General features: G+C 45.0%; 1 protein-coding gene across 4 annotated transcripts in view; it reads left to right on the top strand.

Annotated features, from left to right (window-relative positions):
- The window catches only part of MKNK1 (MAPK interacting serine/threonine kinase 1), a 45,374-nt gene that overhangs the window by 20,125 nt on the left and 2,447 nt on the right, over positions 1–22,802 (top strand). For 2 of the 4 annotated variants that reach the window (XM_079776869.1, XM_079776868.1), the window contains exons 3-12: positions 4,482–4,583; positions 6,989–7,086; positions 9,972–10,051; positions 11,607–11,680; positions 13,955–14,059; positions 17,107–17,162; positions 18,737–18,832; positions 20,383–20,577; positions 21,230–21,394; positions 22,535–22,578. In XM_079776869.1, coding sequence (XP_079632995.1) covers positions 4,484–4,583; positions 6,989–7,086; positions 9,972–10,051; positions 11,607–11,680; positions 13,955–14,059; positions 17,107–17,162; positions 18,737–18,832; positions 20,383–20,577; positions 21,230–21,394; positions 22,535–22,578 — 1,013 coding nt within the window. In that variant the 5' untranslated portion in view covers positions 4,482–4,483. Of the gene's footprint in view, positions 1–4,481; positions 4,584–6,988; positions 7,087–9,971; positions 10,052–11,606; positions 11,681–13,954; positions 14,060–17,106; positions 17,163–18,736; positions 18,833–20,382; positions 20,578–21,229; positions 21,395–22,534; positions 22,579–22,802 lie in introns of those variants that run through there. The other 2 variants (XM_079776871.1, XM_079776870.1) reach the window with 2 other exon arrangements.

Here is a 22,802-nt window from a genome sequence, read left to right as displayed (position 1 = left end):
CCTCATAACAGCCTTGTGATATAAGCAGCCTAGGCCTTACTGTGACCTCATTTTGTATATGAAGACGCCGGTAGTCAAAGAAGCTAAGCAACTTGTCAAAGCTCATGCAGAGAGCTAGAATTTAACCTGGTGTCTCTCAGGCTTGAATATTCAATGCATTGTTTGTTTTTACAACATTTTTTCTTTAGAAAAATAGCACTTAAAAAGATAAAAATTAAAGTAGCATTTGTTGTTTTTTCAAGATTATAAAAATATCTTTAGGTTGGCACCAATATTCCTGAAATATTTTTTCTTCACCAAATGTTGAATTTCAATACAGAGAAATCTAGATATGATTTTTTAAAATGTATAATCAGATTCAAAATTCCAATGTGCATTGGAGGAAATTTGTGTCTTTTATTGAAAAATAAAATGTGACTGAGATAATAATAGCATAAAAAGTAATCAATTTCATTGTATACAATTTGGAAAATACTGAAAAATATAAGGAAGAAAATAGAAATCACCCCAGCATGCAGAGAAAACTACTGTAAATTAGAAATGGACTGGACTTGAAAAGGCAGCATTGAGTTTGAATCCCAGGTAAACCACTAATTACATGCTTGACATTTGGTAGATAATTTAGCCTCTGAGTCTCAGTTTCTTCACTTGAAATATGGGGAAATATTTATCTTTTAGGGTTATTGTAAGAATTAGAGATAGTAATATATATTAATGCCTGCCATGGTGCCTGACACATAGTAGACATTCTTTCAAATTGTAGTAGTATTAACATTTTTGTGTAGTTCTAGATAGTCTTTCTACTCTGTTGTGTGCGCATATACATGCTTGTTTGTTTTTTTAATATATTTTTATTGATTTCAGAGAGGAAGAGAGAGGGAGAGAGACAGAAATATCAATGAGAGAGAATCATTGATTGGCTGCCTCCTGCACACCCCCTACTGGGGATTGAGCCTGCAACCTGGGCATGTGCCCTGACCCAAATCAAACCCAGGACCCTTCAGTCCACAGGCCGGTGCTCTATCCACTAAGGCAAACAAACTAGGGCATACACATGTTTTTTGAAGCACATTTATAGAAGTATATCACTGGTTTCTCACAGGGTTGCTGGAAAAGGCGGGCATTATTTTTAAACTTATTCTGTAGATGAGGAAACTGAGATTCTAAGAGGTGAAGTAACTTGGCCTTGGTACTATGTCTGAATCAGGACTCTCAGCTTGTTCTCCTGATGCCAAGCCCATGTGCCTTCCCTATCAGCAGTGTGCTTTCTTTCCAGCTCCACCTCCACCAATACACAAATGTGGACCACCGAGCCCTGCCCAAGATGAAGGCAAGGGCAGGAGGCGGTAGAAGTGCTGGGAGCCTCCAGACCAGCTGGTTCAGTCTGAAAACAAAAGAAGTGCTCACTTCCTTCTCTGAAATAACAGACACATTGCCCAATCCTGTAGCAAGGGCTAGAAAGTTAAAAACCTTTTGGGTCACAGTGCTCTTTTTGAGAGGAAGTTTATCAGGGAATTCATGAAACTGTGTTGTCTGAAGCGCAAACATGTGCCCAAATTTCTTTCAGTATGTGCACTCATACTTAAAGGGCCTGGGTAACATGCACTATACCTAACACCTCGTATGTGCATCATTTTATATCATTTTCATTTCGGTGCATGTTCTCTGATGGCTGGTGTATGTCTAACTTAAGGAGATGCAAAGGTGAAGAGGTGGCAGTCCTGGCCTTTAGGAACTTTGGGGAGCTCTCAAGGCCACATAAAATCAGTGCTCTAGTAGTTTCCAGCAGGGTTTAGGGAGCAGAGAATGGAGCGTTAACTTCCAGTTCAGCGCAGTAATCCCATCTATTTGCATAGTGCCTAACAAAATTTGCACAGACCTTAATTCATTCAAAGGGATGGAGACATTTGAGATGGGTTTTAATAGCTGAGAAGAATCCTTAGGCCAAGGAAAGGAGGTGAGCCAAGGACCTGCTTGGTTGTGGAATCTTGCCCTCTGAAGAAGCTTTTATCAAATGATTGCATGCATATTAAATAAGGTCCCACAGTTTCATGAATTCCCTGCAAGTGTACTGTCGGTGATAAAATAGACTATCGACGGGCTCCAGAGAGGAAACTATCAACTCCTTGGTAAGATTGTAACACTTCTCCCTTCCCCGTTCCTTTAGTGTAAACAGGGAAGTTAAGCACATTTTTTCACTTCACTGTCTTCCTACATTTTTTTCTTCCTAGTTTCAAAAACAACTCTCCTTCAACAAGGTCTGTTTCTAAGGAAAGTCTTAACCATTTGTCCCTTCTGGCGTACCCTCTTCCAATGAAATCCATGCAGAATAGACCAGGTACTCTATCTTTTTGTGTGTGAAGCCCTAAAATCTAATATTGAGTGTGCAGCCATGCTCAGAGGTATGCTTCTTCCACAAGAGGCTCCCTCAGCCCTGCTGTGGTAAAAACCAAGTATAAATTGCAGCTAACAGGGTTTTCTAGCTAGAGTCGTAAGAATGTTTGAGCATCCCCTGTGAATTATAATGCCACCAGCCCTCTGGCTCCTCCTCTACATTGCCTGCCTGTTGGCTGTTTTGCTTGTCCTTGGGCCTTCCATCAGAGTGTGGGCAGGGGAAGGAGAAAGAGAAGTGAATCTAAAATCTTTCCCCATCTGCACTTGGTTTGCAGTGCTGGTGAGAAAATAAATGGGGCCCAGGGTTGACATTGGACCGCACACAGAGGCAGAGCAAGAGGGACAATGGTCCCTCCTCAGCCTATTGTCACAGTGGTCAGTGCCCCCTCCCTGAGCTCCTGAAGATGAGTGATCCTGTGTTTTATTTCTGTAGAATTTCTCACTATGTTGAGCAGCTCTTTTCTTTTTAATATAAAAAGGTAAGGGTGGATATTTGGGTGCTGATATTTAAGTTCAATTTTTTTAATTCATAGCGTGTTACACAAGATGAATCTTGTGCTTGAAGTTGTTGGCTAGAGTAATATTTTGAGATTCTCTATGGATTCCTTTTATCCCTGTGTTTATCTCTTCTATAAAATATAATTGAAAATTTTCTGTCATCAGATCCTAAAAGTGGGAGGAAGAATGCACCTAAATTGAGCTGTCAGACACTTGGCTGCCTAACCATGCTTTCTGGATTGTGGTGTTGAAAAGGGCTGTCGTTCTGTGTGCTTTCTCCTCATGGCTGTCATGTATTCGCTTCTGAGAACAGTGCATAGGAGACATGCATCAGCTCTAATCAATCTTCCTGAGCCATTTCTCTGATCATGTTCAGGAGGGTCCTCTGAGAAGAGAGTGGGCCTTTTCCCTCAATAGGCAAAGAGCCAGCTTCCATTTCAAAATCTCTCTCAAAAAAAAAAAAAAATCCAACAACCCAGAGCCTGTGTTTATTGAAGGTTGGTCTAAAAGGCTCTCACACCATATGCCCCATCAGCACTCGAGTGCCTCTATTTTAGAAGGATGTAAAGGTTTAATCACCCTGGTGGGGATTTAGACCCAGAGACTTCAGAGAAATCTTATTATTTCTAACTGCAGGCAAAGAGTATTAAGGCTCCACTCTGGATCAGGGGCATGACATGTTCTGTAAGTAATTTATCTTTACCAGGGGAAGGCCCTTACTAGAGTGTCTTAGAAACAGTACTACGATTGGGTACTGGCTCATTATTCCTCCTTTTCTCTTTCTCCTTCTCAGTCTCCTGCTTATTCTTTTTGTCCCTACTTTTTCCTACCCAATCTGTCCAATGTCCAAATATCTGCCTCCCAAATTTTTCCTTTAACAGGGGCACCAGGTGCTTGCCAGGGAGAGATAATAATGCTTTTGCAATAAATGACCTCATCCAGCAGCCTGGTGTAGACCTGTCAACTGCAGACTTCTGAATGGACCCTACCTGTATCCCCTCAAATAAGGAACAGAGAGGGAAGAGTGTGCTCTGGCTCCATAGGCACTCGTCTGTGCTCGTAGATATCCCTGCCCTATTGTACCTTCACAGAGGCAATCGCCACTGAAGGCCTTTGAAATCCCTGTGCACATCCACATAGGGATGTTACTAATCGTATGATTTTATTTGCATGTACCCCCTCCCAGCCTCACCCTCCTTCTTGTCTTTCTGAAGCTAGAGAATGTCACAGGTGGGATTCTGCTTATGGATTCATTGTTCTGTTTGGGGACTATAGTTTGACTGGTGGCAAATCTAAATCCATGTGCTAATGAGCTTGGTTAAAGCAGGCCTCTGCTATCCTCTTTTAATCTAGCCTGTCTGTCTGAGTTTCTTTCCACAGTTAATGATCTGCTATAATGGTTTTGCCTTTAGTTTTGCCTCCTGGGTCAAAACAAATCAATAGTCCTCACAGATATTTAAAAACCATCAGTGTAAAGCTCCTGGGTCTCAGGCCCCCCTCCCCCTGTTTTGTTTTGTTTTTGCTTCTGGGTGAACTTACAGCTTGATCAGTACAGTGATATTTCCCTTGCATCTCCTCTTTTCTCCCAGAGATGGGCAGCAGTGAACCCGTTCCCATTGCAGAAAGTGACAAGAGGAAGAAGAAGAAGCGGAAGGCCCGGGCCACTGACTCCTTGCTGGGAAAGTTTGAAGGTTGGTCACACAACTCTCTTAGACCAGGGCCTGTGGCTCCCCAAGCATGGCAGGAGCTTCCCAAAAGCCCATGGGTCTAGATCACAGGATCTGTGTTATCGTAGAGCCAGCTCATGGTTATGTGTATGATAGGGATGAAAGAAGGAGTGCAAGAATTTACACAAAGGAGTGACAGAAAGAGAGAGAGCAGAGATGAGAAAAGCCCCTGGATGATGCATGCACAGGCCTCCTCCGAACGGTCAAGGGACAGGAAGGCCAGTCTGTCAGAGTTGTACATGCAGTGAGATTGGCTGGTGTGTTTCAGCCCCTTCCAGATGTGATCTTTCCCTCAGCTGTTCCTAGAAGGGCTGCTGAGAGGTAGAACAACCATGTAAGAAGAGGAAGAGAGGGCATGGCTGCAAATGAAACTTCAATCTTCTGTAAGCAGAGAACTTGACTCCAAGAGATTGCAGCTACTTGTGCTGAGTTTGACACCATTTTAAGAGTGAATGTTGTGTTCAAGGGACACAGTGTTGGTCATCAAACATTTTGAATCCTGTGTGAGGCACCAGGCTCAATGCTCGTCCTGTTACTACTGGGCATGTGATGGGATGAAGTGAATCATTGAACATTTCTGCAAAGAATTGAAAGGATCAGTAGCTTCTCCTAGTAGTGACATGCCCCTTCATCTATTTTGTTTCTTTTGTGAAACCTGAAATAGCTCCCCCTCATGGTCCCTCTTTACAATATTGCAGATACACTAATGAGTTGATTGTTTTGTAGAGTAGTTCTAGTGACCAGCCCTTTATGAGTCAGGAATATTGGACTTCCAACCACCAACCTATTCTGACATGTGTAAAAGGCTAATACTAAAGTGTCCATTGTGAGTAAAGCATGTTATTTAAAATACTTAAAACAACAGTGTGTATTCTTTATTTTAATTTTTTATTGCATTTATTGGGGTGACATTGGTTAATAAAATTATATAGGTTCAAGTGTACAACTCTATAATACATCATCTGTATATTGCATTGTGTTCACCATCCAAAGTCAAGTCTGTTTCCTTCACTATTTATCTTCCCTATACCATCTTATACTTCCCCCCACCCCTTTCTCTCTTATAATCACCATACTCTGAGTTTGTTTGTTTTCTGCTTAATACCTTCACCTTTTTCACCCAGTCCCCTAATGCCCCTCCCCTCTGATAGCTGTCGGTCTGTTCTCTGTTATCTATGAGTCTGTTTGTCTTTAACCCAGTCAGTAGATATGTGTGTGTGTTTGGGGTGGAGGGGGTAAGGGGAGAAGAGAAGGACAGAAGTACCATGATTTTTAGAATAATTTCCAAATCAACAGGTCTTGCTCTTTCAATGAATATAAGAGTAGTTCCTGTTATTCAAGGATGGCTTGTGCAATTATAGGGCTTCTCATGACTCAGAGTGATAAAACCTGATTTCATGGTTAAAAAGTATTCTGCTCAGTCTGTGGGTTTAAGCGCTAGGCTGCCTCAAGAGGAAGAAGCCGAAGAATGGAGGCTAAGGGAGAAGGAGGCCAGCTCAGCAGAGACTATGATGGAGCCGTAGCTTCCTTTGGAAGGGCTCAAAGAGCCTGTGCTATTTGTGAGCTTGGGCAGGCCACCTAAATGTTCTTTCAACCCAAGCCTATTACTCTGTGAGAACCGCTGTGACTCAGCACCCTAAAAACCTCGAGGCTTCCGTTTACATTTATGTCTGTCTCCTGTTTCCTGTGGGTGACTTCTGGAAGCTTCTCAAAAACCTCCAATGAGGGTCCTTTGTGTGTGGTATAAAATAAAACAGTGCTTTATTCCCCTTTGTATCACCGATGCCTAGCACAGAGCTGGGCACATAGTAGATGCTCAGCAAATGAGTAAATGAATGCATGGTGTCGATTCAAATTCATCCTTCTATGAGGATCCCCCAGATTCTCTGAACAGACAGATATAAACTTTCCCTTCCCTGGCTCCTTTTTACTATGTCTTGTCCTCTCTCTGATAGTATTTCCCACTGTCTGGTTTATTCTGGGGTCATTTGTGTACGCGTCTGTCTTCCCCATTGAATTGTGATTCTCAAAGAGCAGGGACTATATTTTATTCCTTGCTTTGTCCCTATTATGAATTTAATATGCTGTCTGACACATAGTAGGTGCTCGGGAAATATGTGTGTGGAAACCCTTTCACTGACCTCATCTCTAAAATGGGGAACAGGATGTCTTCTATGTGATCTGGTTGTTAAGAAACTGAGTTCTGAGATGGCCAGGAAAGCTAATGGTCTTTCTCGTCACCGTACTGCGGAGTCACCGTGTGCCTGTGTTGTCAGCCCAAGGAAGCTGAGTGACAGAAGCTCTTCTTTCCATCTTAACTTGCAAAGGGTGACTCATCTTGTTATTTCTCTCATCCATTTTATCTCTAGATGTGTACAAGCTGACCTCTGAATTGCTTGGAGAGGGAGCCTATGCCAAAGTTCAAGGAGCCGTGAGCCTGCAGAATGGCCAAGAGTATGCTGTCAAAGTGAGTGTCTCATCTGGATGCCAGGCTTTAATTTGTACAGTCAGACCTAAACCAAATAAATTTCATATGCCCCAATGTGGTGGCTCAGTAAGATTTGGGGCTCCTAAGCTGTATTTGCTGAATTCAAATGTTGGTTTCTCTACTTGCTGTGTACCATTAGGCAAGTTACTAAACCTATCTGTCCTTCAGTTTCCTCATCTGTAAAATAGATGTAATAATAGAACTTATATATTATTTTTGTGAGGATTAAATAAATTAATATGTGCAAAGGGCTTGAAACAATACCTAGCTCATAGTATTAATGCTTCTTATTAATCTGACAAATGAAATTAGCTTCAGGGAGTAAACAAACAGATTTGGAATGAACCTGAATCTCTGTTTTGACAAACTACTACTATTTGACTTTGGTAAAGTCACTGAAAATCCTTGAACCTCAGTTCCCACATCTCCAAAATGAAGATATTAATACCTGCCCTTTCTGTCTCATGGACTGGTTATGAATTTGAAAATAAAAATGAACTGTTATCAGTAGAAACATTTTACAAATGACAAAATGCTCTGCAAATGATGTAGAGCAGTGGTCGGCAAACTCATTAGTCAACAGAGCCAAATATCAACAGTACACCGATTGAAATTTCTTTTGAGAGCCAAATTTTTTAAACTTAAACTTCTTCTAACGCCACTTCTTCAAAATAGACTCGCCCAGACCGTGGTATTTTGTGGAAGAGCCACACTTAAGGGGCCAAAGAGCCGCATGTGGCTCGTGAGCCACAGTTTGACGACCACGGATGTAGAGTATCATGATCATGAGGACGGAGCACTCAGCTGTGGGACAGGAGAGATGGCTGCTAGCTGTGTGATCTTGGAATGGCTCACTTCACCCCTCTGTGCTTTCACTTGCTGACCTCAAATGGAAGAAGAGACGGATTGAGAGCAGTGGTTCTCAAAGACCCTGCATCAGGATCTTTGTATTTTTACCAAGTTTCCAAGTGATTCTAATATCCACCAAAGTTTGAGAACCACTGATCTAGAAACAAGGTCTTATTGATTCCAAGGGGGCAATTCAGACTTATTTCAAATCATCCACCTGAGCCACCAGGTCTAAGCGCTGCCTCATATGGGAAGACTCAGCCAAATTGACTCCTGGGAGACGTGTGTTTTTTAACCAATCAGCCATAGTCCCAGCTGTGGATTTATTAAGGGGAAAACTTCTGCTAAGCCATGTTCCTTTTTGCTGCAGTATTGTTTCATATGGTAACAAAAATACTGCCTCAATTCCTTTTTGGAAACAGATCAGTATAAATTACAAGTAATTTTTAAAAAAATATGCCTTAAGTGTGGTAAAAACTGCAAATGTCAGTTGATTTTCAAATGTCTGAATACATTTATGGATGAAGGACCTATTTCTTCAAAGTTGGCTCACAAGAGGAAAACCATGTCCCCTGGCATCTTTGGGCAAAGACGGACCCTGGCTTGGCAATTCTTGGATTTCAGCGGTTCTGCCCATGTCTCTCGTGTTCCTTGAAAACTCCCTAGAGATGGGCTGCTTCTCCCCACACAGCTGCACAATATTTGGTTTTATTAGGGCTTTCCCTATCAGCATCCAACTGATAAACACTAGAGTCTCAGGGTGGGAATGAAATTTCAAGATAATCTAGTCCTGAATATCCTCTATAACTCCTCAAATAGTTGTACCATGTTCTGCTCCCCCATCTCTAGTAGTAGGAGTACATTACGTCCTCAGAAAAAATTATGCCATTGCTAGATAGCTTGCCTGCTCGAAAGTTCTTCCTGACTTTGATCTGAAATATTTGGTGAACAAACTAGCTGAGTAGCTTCTGTGCCCCAGCACTACACCTCTCTGTGCAGAAAACAGGCCCAGAGGTTTACCAACAGACATGGACTTATTTAGAAAATTGCATTGGTCATGGATGTGTGTTCTACAACATATTGGAGAAGTTTGCAGTGTTCTACACAGCATCCTTGGAATGAAGGAACAGGATGTCATCATCTGCTGCCCGCTCACCACGTGGGACTGTGAAGCAGAGCCAGCTCTGCAGAGCAGCAGTTGGGGACTCTGGATGGGTCCGAAGACATGTTCAGAGTCAGCCACTCCCTGTGTAAACTACCTGCTCATCTGTTGGCTCACATATTCCTTCAGTCAGTACTTGCCAAGCATCTCCAAATACAGGTGGGGAGGGGGAGCATCCCACAGTATCATAGGAGAGATAAGGCCTCTGGGTTCTCTTGAGAGAAGATGTATAGGATACAGGCAGGTATATAGGATAGCAAGGGCTTCGGAGGCAGCTCTAGGCTTGAATTCCAGCCCTGCCACCTATCAGAGCTGTGGGCAAAATGTTTTACCTCTTTCTGTTGTTTGGGATTTTGTTGTAAGGGTTAAGAGATTATGTACCTAAATGACTTTTATCAAAGGGTAAGTTCTCAGATGAACTGCAGAGCTGGCATTGACCTGGGCCCTTCGTTGCCCCTTGCTCTTCCTCCAGCACTAGGAGATCCTTCATTAAAGCTTATAAATTCTTACCGGAAAGGCAAAAAGAGATATCCTTGGAATAAGAACTGGATAGAGATAGCTCTTTGTCTTGCTGGCTGCCTCGGTCTCCCCTAGGCAGCTTGGGACAGCCCTCAGAGGCTTCCGTGGAGTTGTGCTTGGCCAGAGTCAAACAGCCCAGCCAGGCTGGAAAGCCCTCGGACCAGTCTGCAGCTTTGCTGGCAGAGCCCCAGGGCCTATGTCACCAAGTCCTACTCCAGACTTGTGCTTGTAACTGACTTGGGCTACATTTGGCCGTCCTTTCTGCCAGAGGGGCTCCTGTTGAGCGGTGTTTTGAGTTCAGGTGAATATTTGACAGATTTTGTTCTTTCCATAGATCATCGAAAAACAAGCAGGGCACAGTCGGAGTAGAGTATTTCGAGAGGTGGAGACGCTATATCAGTGTCAAGGAAACAAGTGAGTATAGTGTTGGGCTTGTTGCTGCTTCTCTGGGGGGATGTGTGACCGCAGAAAAAGGTTTTTTCTTACCATCTCCTCACCTGAGTTCTCACTCCCTCCCCCACAACTGCATGTAACTCCTTCTGTCTTCCAATGTTTAGAAAACATAGAGAGAAGAAATAACAGTAGCAAAGAAGCTATCTCCTGTTTAGGCTGAAATACTATAAATATCAGCAATTCAGGCCCATTAGATGAGTGAGCAATCTGAATTAGTGCCTGGGACAAAAATCGAGTTTTATTTCTTTCAAGTGCCTGTGGAAACTAGGCTGCCTAGTGGAAACTTTTATGAACCTGCTGTGATTAATGGATGAGGATGATGAGAACTTTAAGAATATTTGCTGCTGTTTTCTGTTCGTATGGTAGTTACATTTGTGCAGCTAATACTGAGGGTCGTGAAACCTGGTCTAACCCTCTGTGCTTGACAGCTGAGCCAAGGTGCTCTCCAACCCTGTCTGAGCTTGCTCGCCACCAGCTCCAAATGAGTGGCTCTCCCGCTGTGGCTTTAAATCAGGGTCACCTCCAAGATTTCGCTTTCCCCTTTCTTTCTCTCCATGGTAGGGTCAGCAGGGAGCCAGTGGCCCGGTATTGATGGCTTTGTCATTAAGCTTGGAGGATGGGGGCTGCTGTTGATTTAACTCCAGGCACTGCCTCTACAATCTTCTTTCAAATTAGGCCATTTTGGCCATCTTATTTGGACGCCTTCGCACTAGTAAAAGCCTGGTGTCTCCCAAAGTGGTCAGCATTTTTTTTATGAGGGACAGATTTTTATTTTCAGCCTGCAGCTTCTGAGTTCAGCATTAGAGACTCTACTTGGTTTATTTCGTTCTTTAAAAGAAAAAAAGCCCCAACACCTTCGATATCCAGGCTGGTGGCTTCCCTACTGAGTTACAAGACGACCTTGTTGGCGGAGCACGGTAATGCTCAGGCAGACAGGAGTGCTCACCGGGGAAGGCCACAAGTGCTACGGTGGCCGGGAACACGGTGTTTCATTAAGCAGCGCTTAGCAGTTAGGGTCTAGTGGTGCCTACGTTAGGCCCCAAGTCTATTTGACAGATGTTTCCATTTTCTCCAGGCAATGTAAATACTGCCCCGTGATTTATGGGCAAGAGGGAGGGCAAGTAATTATTTGCTGCTTGCCTCCAGGACACACACCTACTATTCAGTGTTATTAGCCGCAATTGCTTCCAGTCGGCTGCAGATTTTATTCAGTTTAATGTGACCAGGACTTTTTTATAACTCTACCTAGTGGGTTTTAGGGTTGGGGTTTGACAGCACAGACTTGGTGAAAACACCAGAGACTAAACATTATGGAAAGATAAGGTGACCTGAGCCTTGCTAACACCATTGGCTGCTTCTCAAATGTGGGTCTTTAATAAGCATTCTGATTTCAGGTTGATTTCTGCCCTGTTACAGGGTGTTGTATATATTTTTTCATTGTATATTTGTAAATGGGCTTTAATATATAATACCATTTTTCCTTTTTTCCTTTTCCTCCTATTTTTCCCTACTTAAGGAACATTTTGGAGCTGATTGAATTCTTTGAAGATGACACAAGGTTTTACTTGGTCTTTGAGAAATTGCAAGGAGGTACTTACTGTTGAGTATGTGTTTGGACTTCTGATTAAGACCCAGGGTGGTGATCATCCATCATGAATCCCAGAGACTTCTAAAACGAGTCAAGCTAATAAAAAGGATGAAGGACTTAAAACTGCCCTTGATTTGGGAGAAGGGAGGCCGGAGGGAAGGATGATAATTAGCATTTTGCAGAGCTTAGAATGTCACCTGTGTGGGCATTCTATAAATGCCTTCTCATTATAATAGGGCTCATAAATAGATACATGTAGTCATCAATTTATCAATCCATGTTTTGACACATTCACTATTTAACAGAATTAATTGTGGGTGGAAGCTCCTACATACATTGTGAAGTCCAGAAGGGCTCACCAGGGGAGAGGAGGGTTCCATTGTTTAGGATACAGACTCAGGATAGAGAAGAGGCCTGAGAATGTGCCAACCTTCAGTTAGAATGATGCTGTTCTTGACCATCACCACTACTGCCATCACCTATACACACAATCACCGGGATGCATGCTGAAGTTGCTTTTCTGACAAAGAGAAGGAGAAGCGCTTGTCCTCCCCATCACTTACCCAACCTTGGACACATTTGCAAGGTGAAGGTTTAGGGAGGATGTCTGGCGCTGAGTGGAGGACTATGTGGAGGGGCTTGATGACTAAAAGACTGTGCTTTAGAAACCAGCAAAGCTAAGTTTCAGTCTAGCTCCATCACTTACCTTGGGCACGTCACTTAACCTTTCCAAACAGTATTCTTTCATCTGTAAAATAGGGATAATGACAGCACCTACCTCCTTGGGATGCTGTGAAGGTTAAATGAGATGATTCATGTGAAATGCTTAGCTCAGCGCCTGGTAGGCACTAACGGCTTAATAATTATCAGCAGTTAATATTCTTAAAACCATTGGCTATGATGGGGGCTAGCTGAGAAGTATGTTACACTCCACCTTCCTTTTTAACAAGTTTGGAAACAAGAGACTTACTGCAGCAAGGCAAACCTGAGATTAGCCAGGAGCTGGTTTTCTTGGAATGTTTCCTAACATGTTGAGATCCCTTGATTGTTTCATCTGGCAAGTGAAAGATCTTTAATCTCATGTCCGTGCCAAAACCAGAATAAGTAAACATGTACCACTTTTAGAATGACACCTTCAGTCCAGAAATACTGGCTTCCAGCAGTGAGCATAAACCACATTGGAACCAAGCCATATGTATACTGTATGCTAGTGCCTGTGTCTGCCCCGCCCCGCCAAACAGCACTAGGACTTTGAATTACATGTTTTAATACTCAATGCCACTGGGGTCATCTGTACGTATCACTCAGAGTGCAACCCTACTGAGGCCAGACCCAATGGGTAAAGAGTGTGATTGGCTCAGGGCAACCCATCTGCCCAGCATTTGGGCCACAGGTCTTCCTGAGGGGAAGTCTGCACAGGTTCTGAGGCCAGACTTACTGGGCTTAAATCCTGATGCCGCCACTTACTGGTGTATGATCTTGAACAAATTGCTTAACCATTCTTGTCTTTGGGTTCCCTATCTAAAAAATGGGGATAACTGTATTTTATACATTTTGTACAGTTGTGGTGAGGCTAAGACAATCTATTTAAAGAGCATTACACAGTGCTTGGCACATAGCAACTACTCAATAAATGTTAGCCAACAAAATTTACTTGGTCTTTGAGAAATTGCAAGGAGGTACTTTACTGTTGAGTATATGTTTGGACTTCTTATTAAGGCCTGAGGTGATGATCATCCATCATGAAACTCAGAGACTTCTCAAACAAGTTGCCAACAAAATAATAATAATAATAATAATAATAATAATAATAATAAGGAAAGTTCAGGGGAAAGCAGTTTTTTCTCCTGTTTTTAGATCTTTGCATATCTGGTGAAGATATGGCATTTCTGTTTGTAGACTATGCTCTCATTTGGATCTAAAATCAGAGGCAAAGGAGGAAAAATTCCTACAGAGAGGCCCCCTATCCCAGGTGGATTCACTTGTAGTTCTTTTTTATTGCAGAAGCCAAATGGCATTTACATATTTTGGTCATTTAAATAGTTGTTCTCACTCCCTTCTGTACTCATCATAGACAAGTACAGAAGTTAGCAGTTCCGTACTAGTCAGTGCAGTTTTGTGCTAGTACCTCCTCTGTGCCAGGAACCACACTTGGTGCTGGACATTCAGCCATGAATAAGCCTGCCCCCCACCCAAACCTGCGGACACTTGGCCTCTGACAAGTTATACTCAGTAAAGCCTGAGAAGGCATTTCCCTACGTTCCTCTGCTTCCCAGGCTCCATCCTGGCCCACATCCAGAAGCGGAAGCACTTCAACGAGCGAGAGGCCAGCCGCGTGGTACAGGATGTGGCTGCTGCCCTGGACTTCCTGCACACCAAAGGTAAGCTGAGCCTTTGCCTTGGTGGTGGGTTGGGCTAGCCAGTCTCTGGGGACCAAAGGGAGCAAGGCAGGCCAGGCAGAGTGGCTGGGCCAAAAGCTGGTGCAGCTGGCAGGCCTACCCATGAGGGTGAGGGGGAAACCATGGTGCCTCCAGACTTCTGATGTGGGTGGTGGATAGATGAGGACCTGTTCACAATGATAAAGATGGAAGAAAGAGCAGGGAAGAGAACACTAAAATCCATGTTGAATAAGGTATATGTGGGTGTGTGGATGTGGATGATTTTCTTTCCCTTTTCTAATGAAGAATGCAAACCATGCATCATACAACCTCTCTAGTATAAATATGTGGGTGTTATTCCTTCTAGTCTTTTAAAATACACCACCTATATTGGCATGATAGTATATATGTAGTTTTATATCTTGTTCACAATAACTGGGAAATGTGTTTTTCTGTTAACATAGTGAGTTTGAGGTATCTGTCGAACCTCACAATTGGTAAAAGGCAGGGTTGCTAGTGTTTGAATTACACTTTGGTTTACAATCCTTATTTAGGACTGATTATTTGAGATTTTTTTTTTTTAGTAAATTAAATGTTTTTGCAAATTGGGTGTTTTTCCATTTCCATAAATATGTTTAATTATAATATACATTTTTTAATTTGCCAAACAGCAGTGCCATGGAAATAATGAATTCTGGCTTTACCTTTTTACCAGTTAGAATAACGCCTACCCCACAGAGTTATGGTGAGAATTAAGAGAGAATTGTATCACCAACCGTAGTTAACACTTAGATAGGACTTGTTATGTGCTGGGCACTATTCTAAGCCTTTCATCTGTACTTACATAATTGAGTGTGTCCTACGTGTGTGTACATATACAATATGGAGCGTAGTGCCTGGCACATAGTACATGGTTCTTCAATAATATTATTTCCTCCATCCTTATCCCCCACCAGGCAGAAAGCATTTTTATTCCTAATATTCCCTTAAAGCATTCTACCTGATGGGAATAATTTGTGACTTTGCTCTGCTCCCTTCACTTTTGTGGATGTGGGCCACCTTGGTTGTGAGTGCGCAGGACCACTGTAGGCATCCTGCTCACGCACCCCACCTTGTGCCGGCAGCACAGTGCAGGCTGGTGTGGCCTGGTGCGGAGGTTCTGGTTCGTTGATTCTACCCCACTTCCTCCAGTGGCTGGAGAGAGATCTGCACCCAGGCCACACCATGTTGGGGGCCTGACTTGTACACGGGATGAAAATTCCTAGAAGCGGCGGGTGGGGGGGGGGGGGTAGATCTGTGCTTTCCGCAGCATGATGAATGGCAGTGGTTCTGTTTCTGAAAGCTGGGATGCATGTAGGTAACACCTGCCTGACAGAGATTTACAACTGCTCCCCAAGCTGCCTCCATAGATTGCAAAACTGGGTCACGCTTTTTACAAGATCCATACCTTAGAGGGGAGTAAAGGGGCTTTTATTTTTTATTTATTTATTTTTTTACAAGAATGCACTAAAGGGAACAGAGGCTGGTGGTGTCTGAGGAGTTCTGAAATGCTTGTTAGCATCTAGCTGGCCAGCTGCCCGTGTGCCTAGAAGTTGGAGGGGATGAAAAACGATTTCTAGCTGAACTTGGCTGTTTTCTAAATAACTTCACACCGGGAAGATGAATTGAGCAAGAATGGGTCAGCCCGGAAACAAGTTCCATGCTCTTAAATACTGGACACACTGCAGCTTAACCTCTGGGAAATGAACCGGAGTAGCTGGATGGCTGGTACGCTCATAGAGGCAGACCTATTATTACACTTGGCCCTCAGTTCTCGGGCTGGGGAACGCCTCGGCCATCAGCACCTATTTGGAGAGCAAGGCTCCATGTGTGGCTCATGATCCTTCTGTGGGAGCACTTGCTGTAATGGAAAATATCTTTCACTTTTAGTGAGGAGAGCTGCAGCCCGACTCAATTTGTGCAGCCTGGACTGGGTTGCTCTGGGTTCTCATTCAATTAGGTGACTGATGAAGTCATTGAGCCTGCTGGAGCTCAGGTTTTTCCTTTAGTGAAGAGCCTCCGGTGGGCTGGGCCTCTGTCACCTGCCAGGGAGTCTGAGAGATGGATGGCCCAGGGAGTTTTAGAAAAGCGGACTCTGCTTTTTCCTGTTACCCTACAATCCTCTGCTGCTCTCCAGTCCTTCCAAGCAGTAGCTGTTCGGCATTTGCTCAGCCTTGCAGCCCTTCTGTCTCTGCCTCATGCATTCTGCAGGAGGAAAGAGAGGGAGGTTTCTGGGTCTACCACTAGAATTCCTTAGCCCTGTGAGTTGGTTCTTTGTCCCTGTCTTTGGTTAGAAGGTGGTTTCCCCCAGGTGCCTTCTTGGCCCAGTCAATAGATTTTAACCCTTCATGTGCTCAGCTACCATCTGCAGTCTCCTTCAGGAGGGCTGGCCAAAAAGCAGGGGGGAAGAGGCTTATCTGAAGAACACCCATGGGCCAAAGCAGTCTCTGCTGTGCTCTGGCAGGACTGTCTTGGATATGCGGAGCGGGAGAGAAGGGAATTGGGCAAGCTTTGGGAGATTGTTCACTAGCACTTGATCCTCTGAACATTAAGGAGGTCCCACTGAAGGGATCTTTTTTTTTAATCGGCCACACAAGAAGAAATGAGGTAGAGCAGTCTCAGCCCCCGGAGATGCTCTTAAACAAGGCACTCATTATTTCTGCATTGCTGTTCCAGACACGGCTGTTTGCGGAGCTCTTTGCTCTGCTTCGTGTTGGGCTTCTTATTCCTGGTTGTCCCCACAGTGCTGAGAGGTAGGCTGGCTGGGATTCATTTAGCCCTTCTCATCCTGCCCGACTTCTAAAGCTTCTGCTTCCAACCGACTTGCAGATTCAACGGTGCTTTTGGTTTGTCTCTGGTTACTTCTGCCTCCTGCAGCTCGTTGACTTTTTAATGTACCATAATTGGGAATTAATCTGCGAACAACAGCATTTGGAAAAAATTAATTGTGTGTGGAATGTTTGATAATTATGTGCATATGTTAACCATTTCCTTGCTCTTTGTCATTTCAGGCATTGCTCACCGAGATCTGAAGCCAGAAAATATATTGTGTGAATCTTCAGAAAAGGTACTTAGGATGTTACAGTGTTTACACTGATGTGGGGAAGCCACCTTGCTTTCAATATTGATTAGCAGTTTCCAGGCTTAATCCTTGTCCCTTCTTTGCTGTTTCAGTAGTGTCATTGGCTTAATCCTGAGAGTTTGTAAAATATATGAGACCTACACAAAATGAATGTTTTCTAGTCCAATGCACATACCTTTAGAGCAGTTGATGGGAGTCATAAACAACAACTTAATCTTATATGAAGCAAATCTCTGCCTATAAATGATGTTTCTACCTTGGTATATATGTCACTAGAGGTGATAATTAGGAAGCAGGTTCTTGAAAAGAGTTTCTGTTTCTTTTTTTGTTGCCCATTAGAAAGTTAACATTTATACTTGGTGTTGAACAAATGCCATCTATTTTAAACTTTCCATCAACTCAATTTACTAGTAAATGGAAGTGTTTGCATTTCCATAAGCATGTATGAATTTGACAGATTCTGTGTTTGCTAGGAAGGGTTTAGGCCCTGGTGGTTTTGATGGCCCACATTCATAGTTCTGTGTGTGTACATGTGTGTGTATGCATGAACACATGTGTCTTGGTCTGAATTAAGGGATAGCTCATGCATGAGGAATGGCTGTGAGTGAATACTTAGTACTTACAACTCTTGTGGGGAATAGTAATGTTTTAGCTCCAATACGATCTTGTGCCTTCCTGCCAATGACTCTGACATTGATATAATTTATCATTATTATCATTATGATTATTAATAATTATTATAGTTAACATTTTTAGTGCTTACAGTGTGCCAGCACTGTGTGGATATACTAAATATTTTATAACTATTTAGTATTTATAAAATCTCACGAGATAGATGGAAAAGGGAGGGAGGGGGAAATGAAGAGAGGGAGGAAAGAAGGAAAGGAGCAGTTGGGACTTGTCCAGGCTCCCCCAGGAGGCAAATGTCTGATCTGAGACTCACAGAACCAGCACATTTGACTCTGTGCTGCTTCCGCCACACAGGCCATTCTCCTGTGTGCACCCAAACCACCCTTCTGCGTGGCTCCAGAGATGACTCATGCTTTGTGTGGTCTCAGGCCGGCCATCGCGGTTTGCTCTGGCCTGAAGGAGGACTTACAGTGCTTAAACCGACAAAGTCCCAAGCAAGCAGAGACAAGTTGGTCACCCTAAGCCACCTGAGATGGTCAAGGGTTATTTTACTCATAACTCCTTTGCCCTCCACCGAATGGTCTGCAAGGAGTGTGTCAGGAATACATACTAACTTCTCTGACTTTTGTTTGTCGGCAAGATTCCATAGGTTTGCTGCTTGTCTTATACTCAATTCATAGTAGCCTGACAATGTTGTACAGGCATTTTCTCTTAGTCAGGAAATAGGCAAGGGCATGGGGAAGAGGACACCGTAGGATGGATCCTCAGGTGATGCCTAATTAACCCGAGGAGAGTAAGCATGACTTGACAGGTAAAGCTGGGCTGCACTGTGGCAGCCACATAACTGTGCACCCACATAGTCACCTTGGTCTCGTCATGGCCATTGGTTTCTTGTATTTGTAACCTTCACGCTCTGCTTTCCTTTTTAGGTGTCTCCAGTGAAAATCTGTGACTTTGACTTGGGCAGTGGGGTGAAATTGAATAACTCCTGTACCCCTATAACTACACCAGAGCTGACCACTCCGGTATGTATGACTGGGCACCCTGTGCCACCTCCTTCTGAGCTTCTATACATTTGGAGTGCCCCTGACCCAGAGCTCTGGAGTCCAGAACAGAGGCTAAGGAAGGAAAGCGAGCATATCTGTACCTCTTCCTGCTGCCTGAGTTGTCACCTGACTCACTGCTGGTCCTGATGCCGTCCTCCCTGCTCCAGTGCTTAGCTGCTAATGAAACTGACATTAGAGCTTTTAGCTTGGGGTGGGTCCTCTGCCAATGATGAGACAAATTACATCTATAAGAATAGGCTGAGCCCTGGATCCCGGCCCAGGTAAAGACAGACACCACTCCCAGGCCAGCCCTTTGGGTCTCTCAGTGAAAGCTCTGAGAGTCCCCTCCCCTCTGCCAAAGTCGTGGCGCATCACCTAGTGATGGCGGATGGGGAGTGTGGCTTCTCTGTGGCAAGAACTGAGGTCCCAGGCTCTCTGCATGCAGGCTCACACGGCTAAGTTGTTCTCTCACTTCACACTTCATGCCCAGATGGTGCTGCTGGGAGCTACTTCTTTCTACAACATCTCTGTACATACTCAATATTCTGTAATTATGATCCTTTTGAGATTTGCTTGCTTTGTAAATGAATTTTCCTAATAATCTTTATTAAAGACATGCATTTGACTATGCCCATGTCTTATTCTGAGCAACATTATTAGAAATGTTTGTTTATTAGCTTTTACAACACTGAACTACTTTGTTCTCAAAGTCATTAACTCTAATTGCCAATAACAGAGAAAATGTCCTTTCTTCACTTACCATCTTTCCATCAAATTAGTGTGTGTGTTGGAGGTGGGGGGATGACTCTTGGTGAACCTGAAATAATGAAGAGGGGGACAAAAAGCATTATTTATTTTTATCAGCAGTTCCTATGCAGGGATGCGAGGAAGGAATCCTGGATCTGGGCTTTGCCACTGATGTGCTTAAACAAATCCCTGTCGCATTGTAGAGCTTGGTTTTTCCCATCTGTAAATGGGAGAAGCAGGGAGACTGGATTTGTTCTAAGAGTTCTCCTAGCTATGATGGTCTCTTAATTCTAAATCCTTGTGCGTGCTTGCTCTAAGCTTGCAGGGAAGCTGGGCAGGACTTCACTGTAAGAAATCCTTGCTGCATGGAATTGATCTCCACAGATCTCCCCCGGAGCCGTGCTTCCGATACATTGAAGCACCTGCTCATTAAGTGACTGGGTACAGACAGCTGAGGCAGGGAGCGATTCCTGGAGCTTCTTGACCAGGGGTCTCTGCTTACTGGACAAGGACCGGAAAAGATAAGGTGACCTGGCACTGGTCACATGGATCACGGGGATGATAGGACTCAGTTTCCCAATGTTCAGTTGGCCTAGCTTTTCTAAGTGCGTTGGTGGCATCAGGCGAGCTCTCTGGCTGGCTTTCCTCACAGCTTCTTGCTCTGCAGCTCTATCCTTTTGCTCAAGTCCCATTACATTCTGCTCTTTGCCATCCCCTCTCCCTGTGACTAAGCCACTCTCTTCTCTGTCACTTCCCCCCCTCCCCAACCCTGGCCCCCACAGTGTGGCTCTGCAGAGTACATGGCCCCGGAGGTGGTGGAGGTCTTCACGGACGAGGCCACGTTTTACGACAAGCGCTGTGACCTGTGGAGCCTGGGCGTGGTCCTCTACATCATGCTGAGTGGCTACCCCCCCTTTGTAGGTCACTGTGGGGCCGACTGTGGCTGGGACCGGGGAGAGGTCTGCAGTGTGTGCCAGGTGAGCGCAGTCCCAGGACCCACTGCAGAGCGGGGCTGGGGGCCAGCAGGGTTGCAGGATGCCAAGCGAGACTGGGTTTGGGGATTGTTCCTGATCTGGAAAGGGGTACATAGTGCCCCTGCCCTCTTTTGTCCAAGGGCATCCACCAGGTGAAATAGAGATAATTGGGCAGTTAACCCAGCCAGTTAGAGAAGATCATACCTGAGCTGAGTCTGAAAGGATGAGTGTGGCTTCAGGGGAAAAGGGGCAAGATATACAAGTAGAAGAACAGCACTAGCAAAGACACGGAGGTTTACAGAGACACAGAGGTTTGAATGTGTAGAGGGAAGGAGGTAGCATGTAAGGCCGATTGTGGTGAGAGATGAGAACTTAGAGGTTGCCAGGAGCCCATTCCTGGAGGGCCCTGTGTGAAGGGCCAGGGGATCCAGGCTTTGTTCTATGGTTGATATTTCCCACGCATCACCCTCCAGCCTGCCAAGTAGCATAGCCATCTGTCTGCCAAGGACATTCTGTGTCATTTGATGATTTAGGGGAGAGGATGGGGAGTCTGTGGCGTACCCCAGCCATGAGCTGCAGCTTCAACTGAAGTCAGTTGGGCACAGAGTGACCAGGCCTGGCCTGTGTCACCTCAAGAGGAATCTTCTTTACCTAGAACAAGCTGTTTGAGAGCATCCAGGAAGGCAAGTATGAGTTTCCTGACAAGGACTGGGCACACATCTCCAGTGAGGCCAAAGACCTCATCTCCAAGCTCCTGGTTCGAGATGCAAAGCAGAGACTGAGCGCCGCCCAAGTCCTGCAGCACCCATGGGTGCAGGGGGTGAGTGACCCAGGGAGGGGCGGCGTGCCACCTCCTCAGGCTGCAGTGTGGCCATGAGGAAGCTCTCAGACTTCAGCTGGAGGGAGATTGTACAGCATTTTCAATTCCTGTGCACACAGAGTGAACTGACTCCTAGCCCAGCCCCAGACTGAGTCCCACCCATACTGGTCATACACTTGGCTCTAACCTTGGTCACAGACTAAGGCCCTCGCTGGCCCATGCTTCTCTGGAACAAACAGAGGCCTCTGGGGAATTCGGCAGAGGCATCCAGCCCAGGAAGCAGCCTGGTGTCATGGGGGCCTACAGTGCCATCCCCTTGTACGAAGACCACTAGCTGAGAGCACCCAGGAGCAAGGCCTTGCTGCCTGCTTGCTGTGTGGCTGCATGAGGGGCACATATGGTCTCCTCGAGGTCTTGGGGTCTGGGTGCATCTTGTCCAAAGGCAAATGGTGGCGTTTTCACCAAACTATCCATAGTCTTCACTAGAAATCATTTTTAACCATCCTTAGTTATTGATGCAACCTGACTTCTGTCCTCCCAGGGGTCTGCCAGACCTCCTGGGAGTCATTATATCTCGGCCTCAGTGGCCCCAACAGCCCCATGTTACAGGTGAGACCCAATCCCAGTGTCTCTCAGTGGCTAATTCCCAGCCACTCAGGAGTTGCTGTGTTTACTGAGTACTCACCACGTCAGACACTTGCAATAGTGGAATGAGTTAGACCCAGTCCCTGTCTTCATGTTCTAATGGGGAGAGGGAAACAAGGGAATGAATGACAGGGCAGTGTGGCACACACTTGGGGCACCAGTGGACAATGACCCACCTCTGCTTAGGACAGGCAGAGGTTGGGCGGTGGCAGGGAAGGGGGAATGTCTCACAGGGGAAGGGGCCCTAAAGCTGGGCCTTGGAAAATGGTTAGGACTTTGCCAGACAAAGTGGGCTCTCCATGCAGAGCCAACTGAGCTGAGGGCTGTTCCCTGCTTGTTCTCTCCTTGGAAGATTCAACCCTGCAGGCAGGCCTGGCCAAGTCCCTGTGCTGGGCCAGAGCCTGTAGTAACCTACCCACTCTGTGCTGGCCTGGGTGGGGGCAGCTCTTAAAGGAGGGAGCAGCACTTACCCACAGTCTATCCTTCCCATTCTAGCAAGCTCCAGAAAGGGGACTCCCCACGCCGCAAGTCCTCCAGAGGTAAATGCTCCCACACACCCAACACCCTTCCTTCTTTGGCTTTGACCTTCTCAAGCTCTCAGCCACATGGGATGGAGGTGGGGGAGGGGAGCCCATCCCTAGGCTCAGGCATCCCCCTGAAGTGGCTCCCTGGCCTGCCTTCTCCCTACTTCTCTTCCTCTCTTTACCCCCAGCAGTAAATGTCTCACCCCCTTCTCTTCCTCCACCTGGATGGCTTCCCCAGC

This window comes from Cnephaeus nilssonii (genome assembly GCF_951640355.1).
Source record: "Cnephaeus nilssonii genome assembly, chromosome: 7".
NCBI classification, from domain to species: domain Eukaryota; kingdom Metazoa; phylum Chordata; class Mammalia; order Chiroptera; family Vespertilionidae; genus Cnephaeus; species Cnephaeus nilssonii.
The sequence above is the reverse complement of the archived record's forward strand: the minus strand, read 5'-3'. Positions and strand labels throughout refer to the sequence as shown.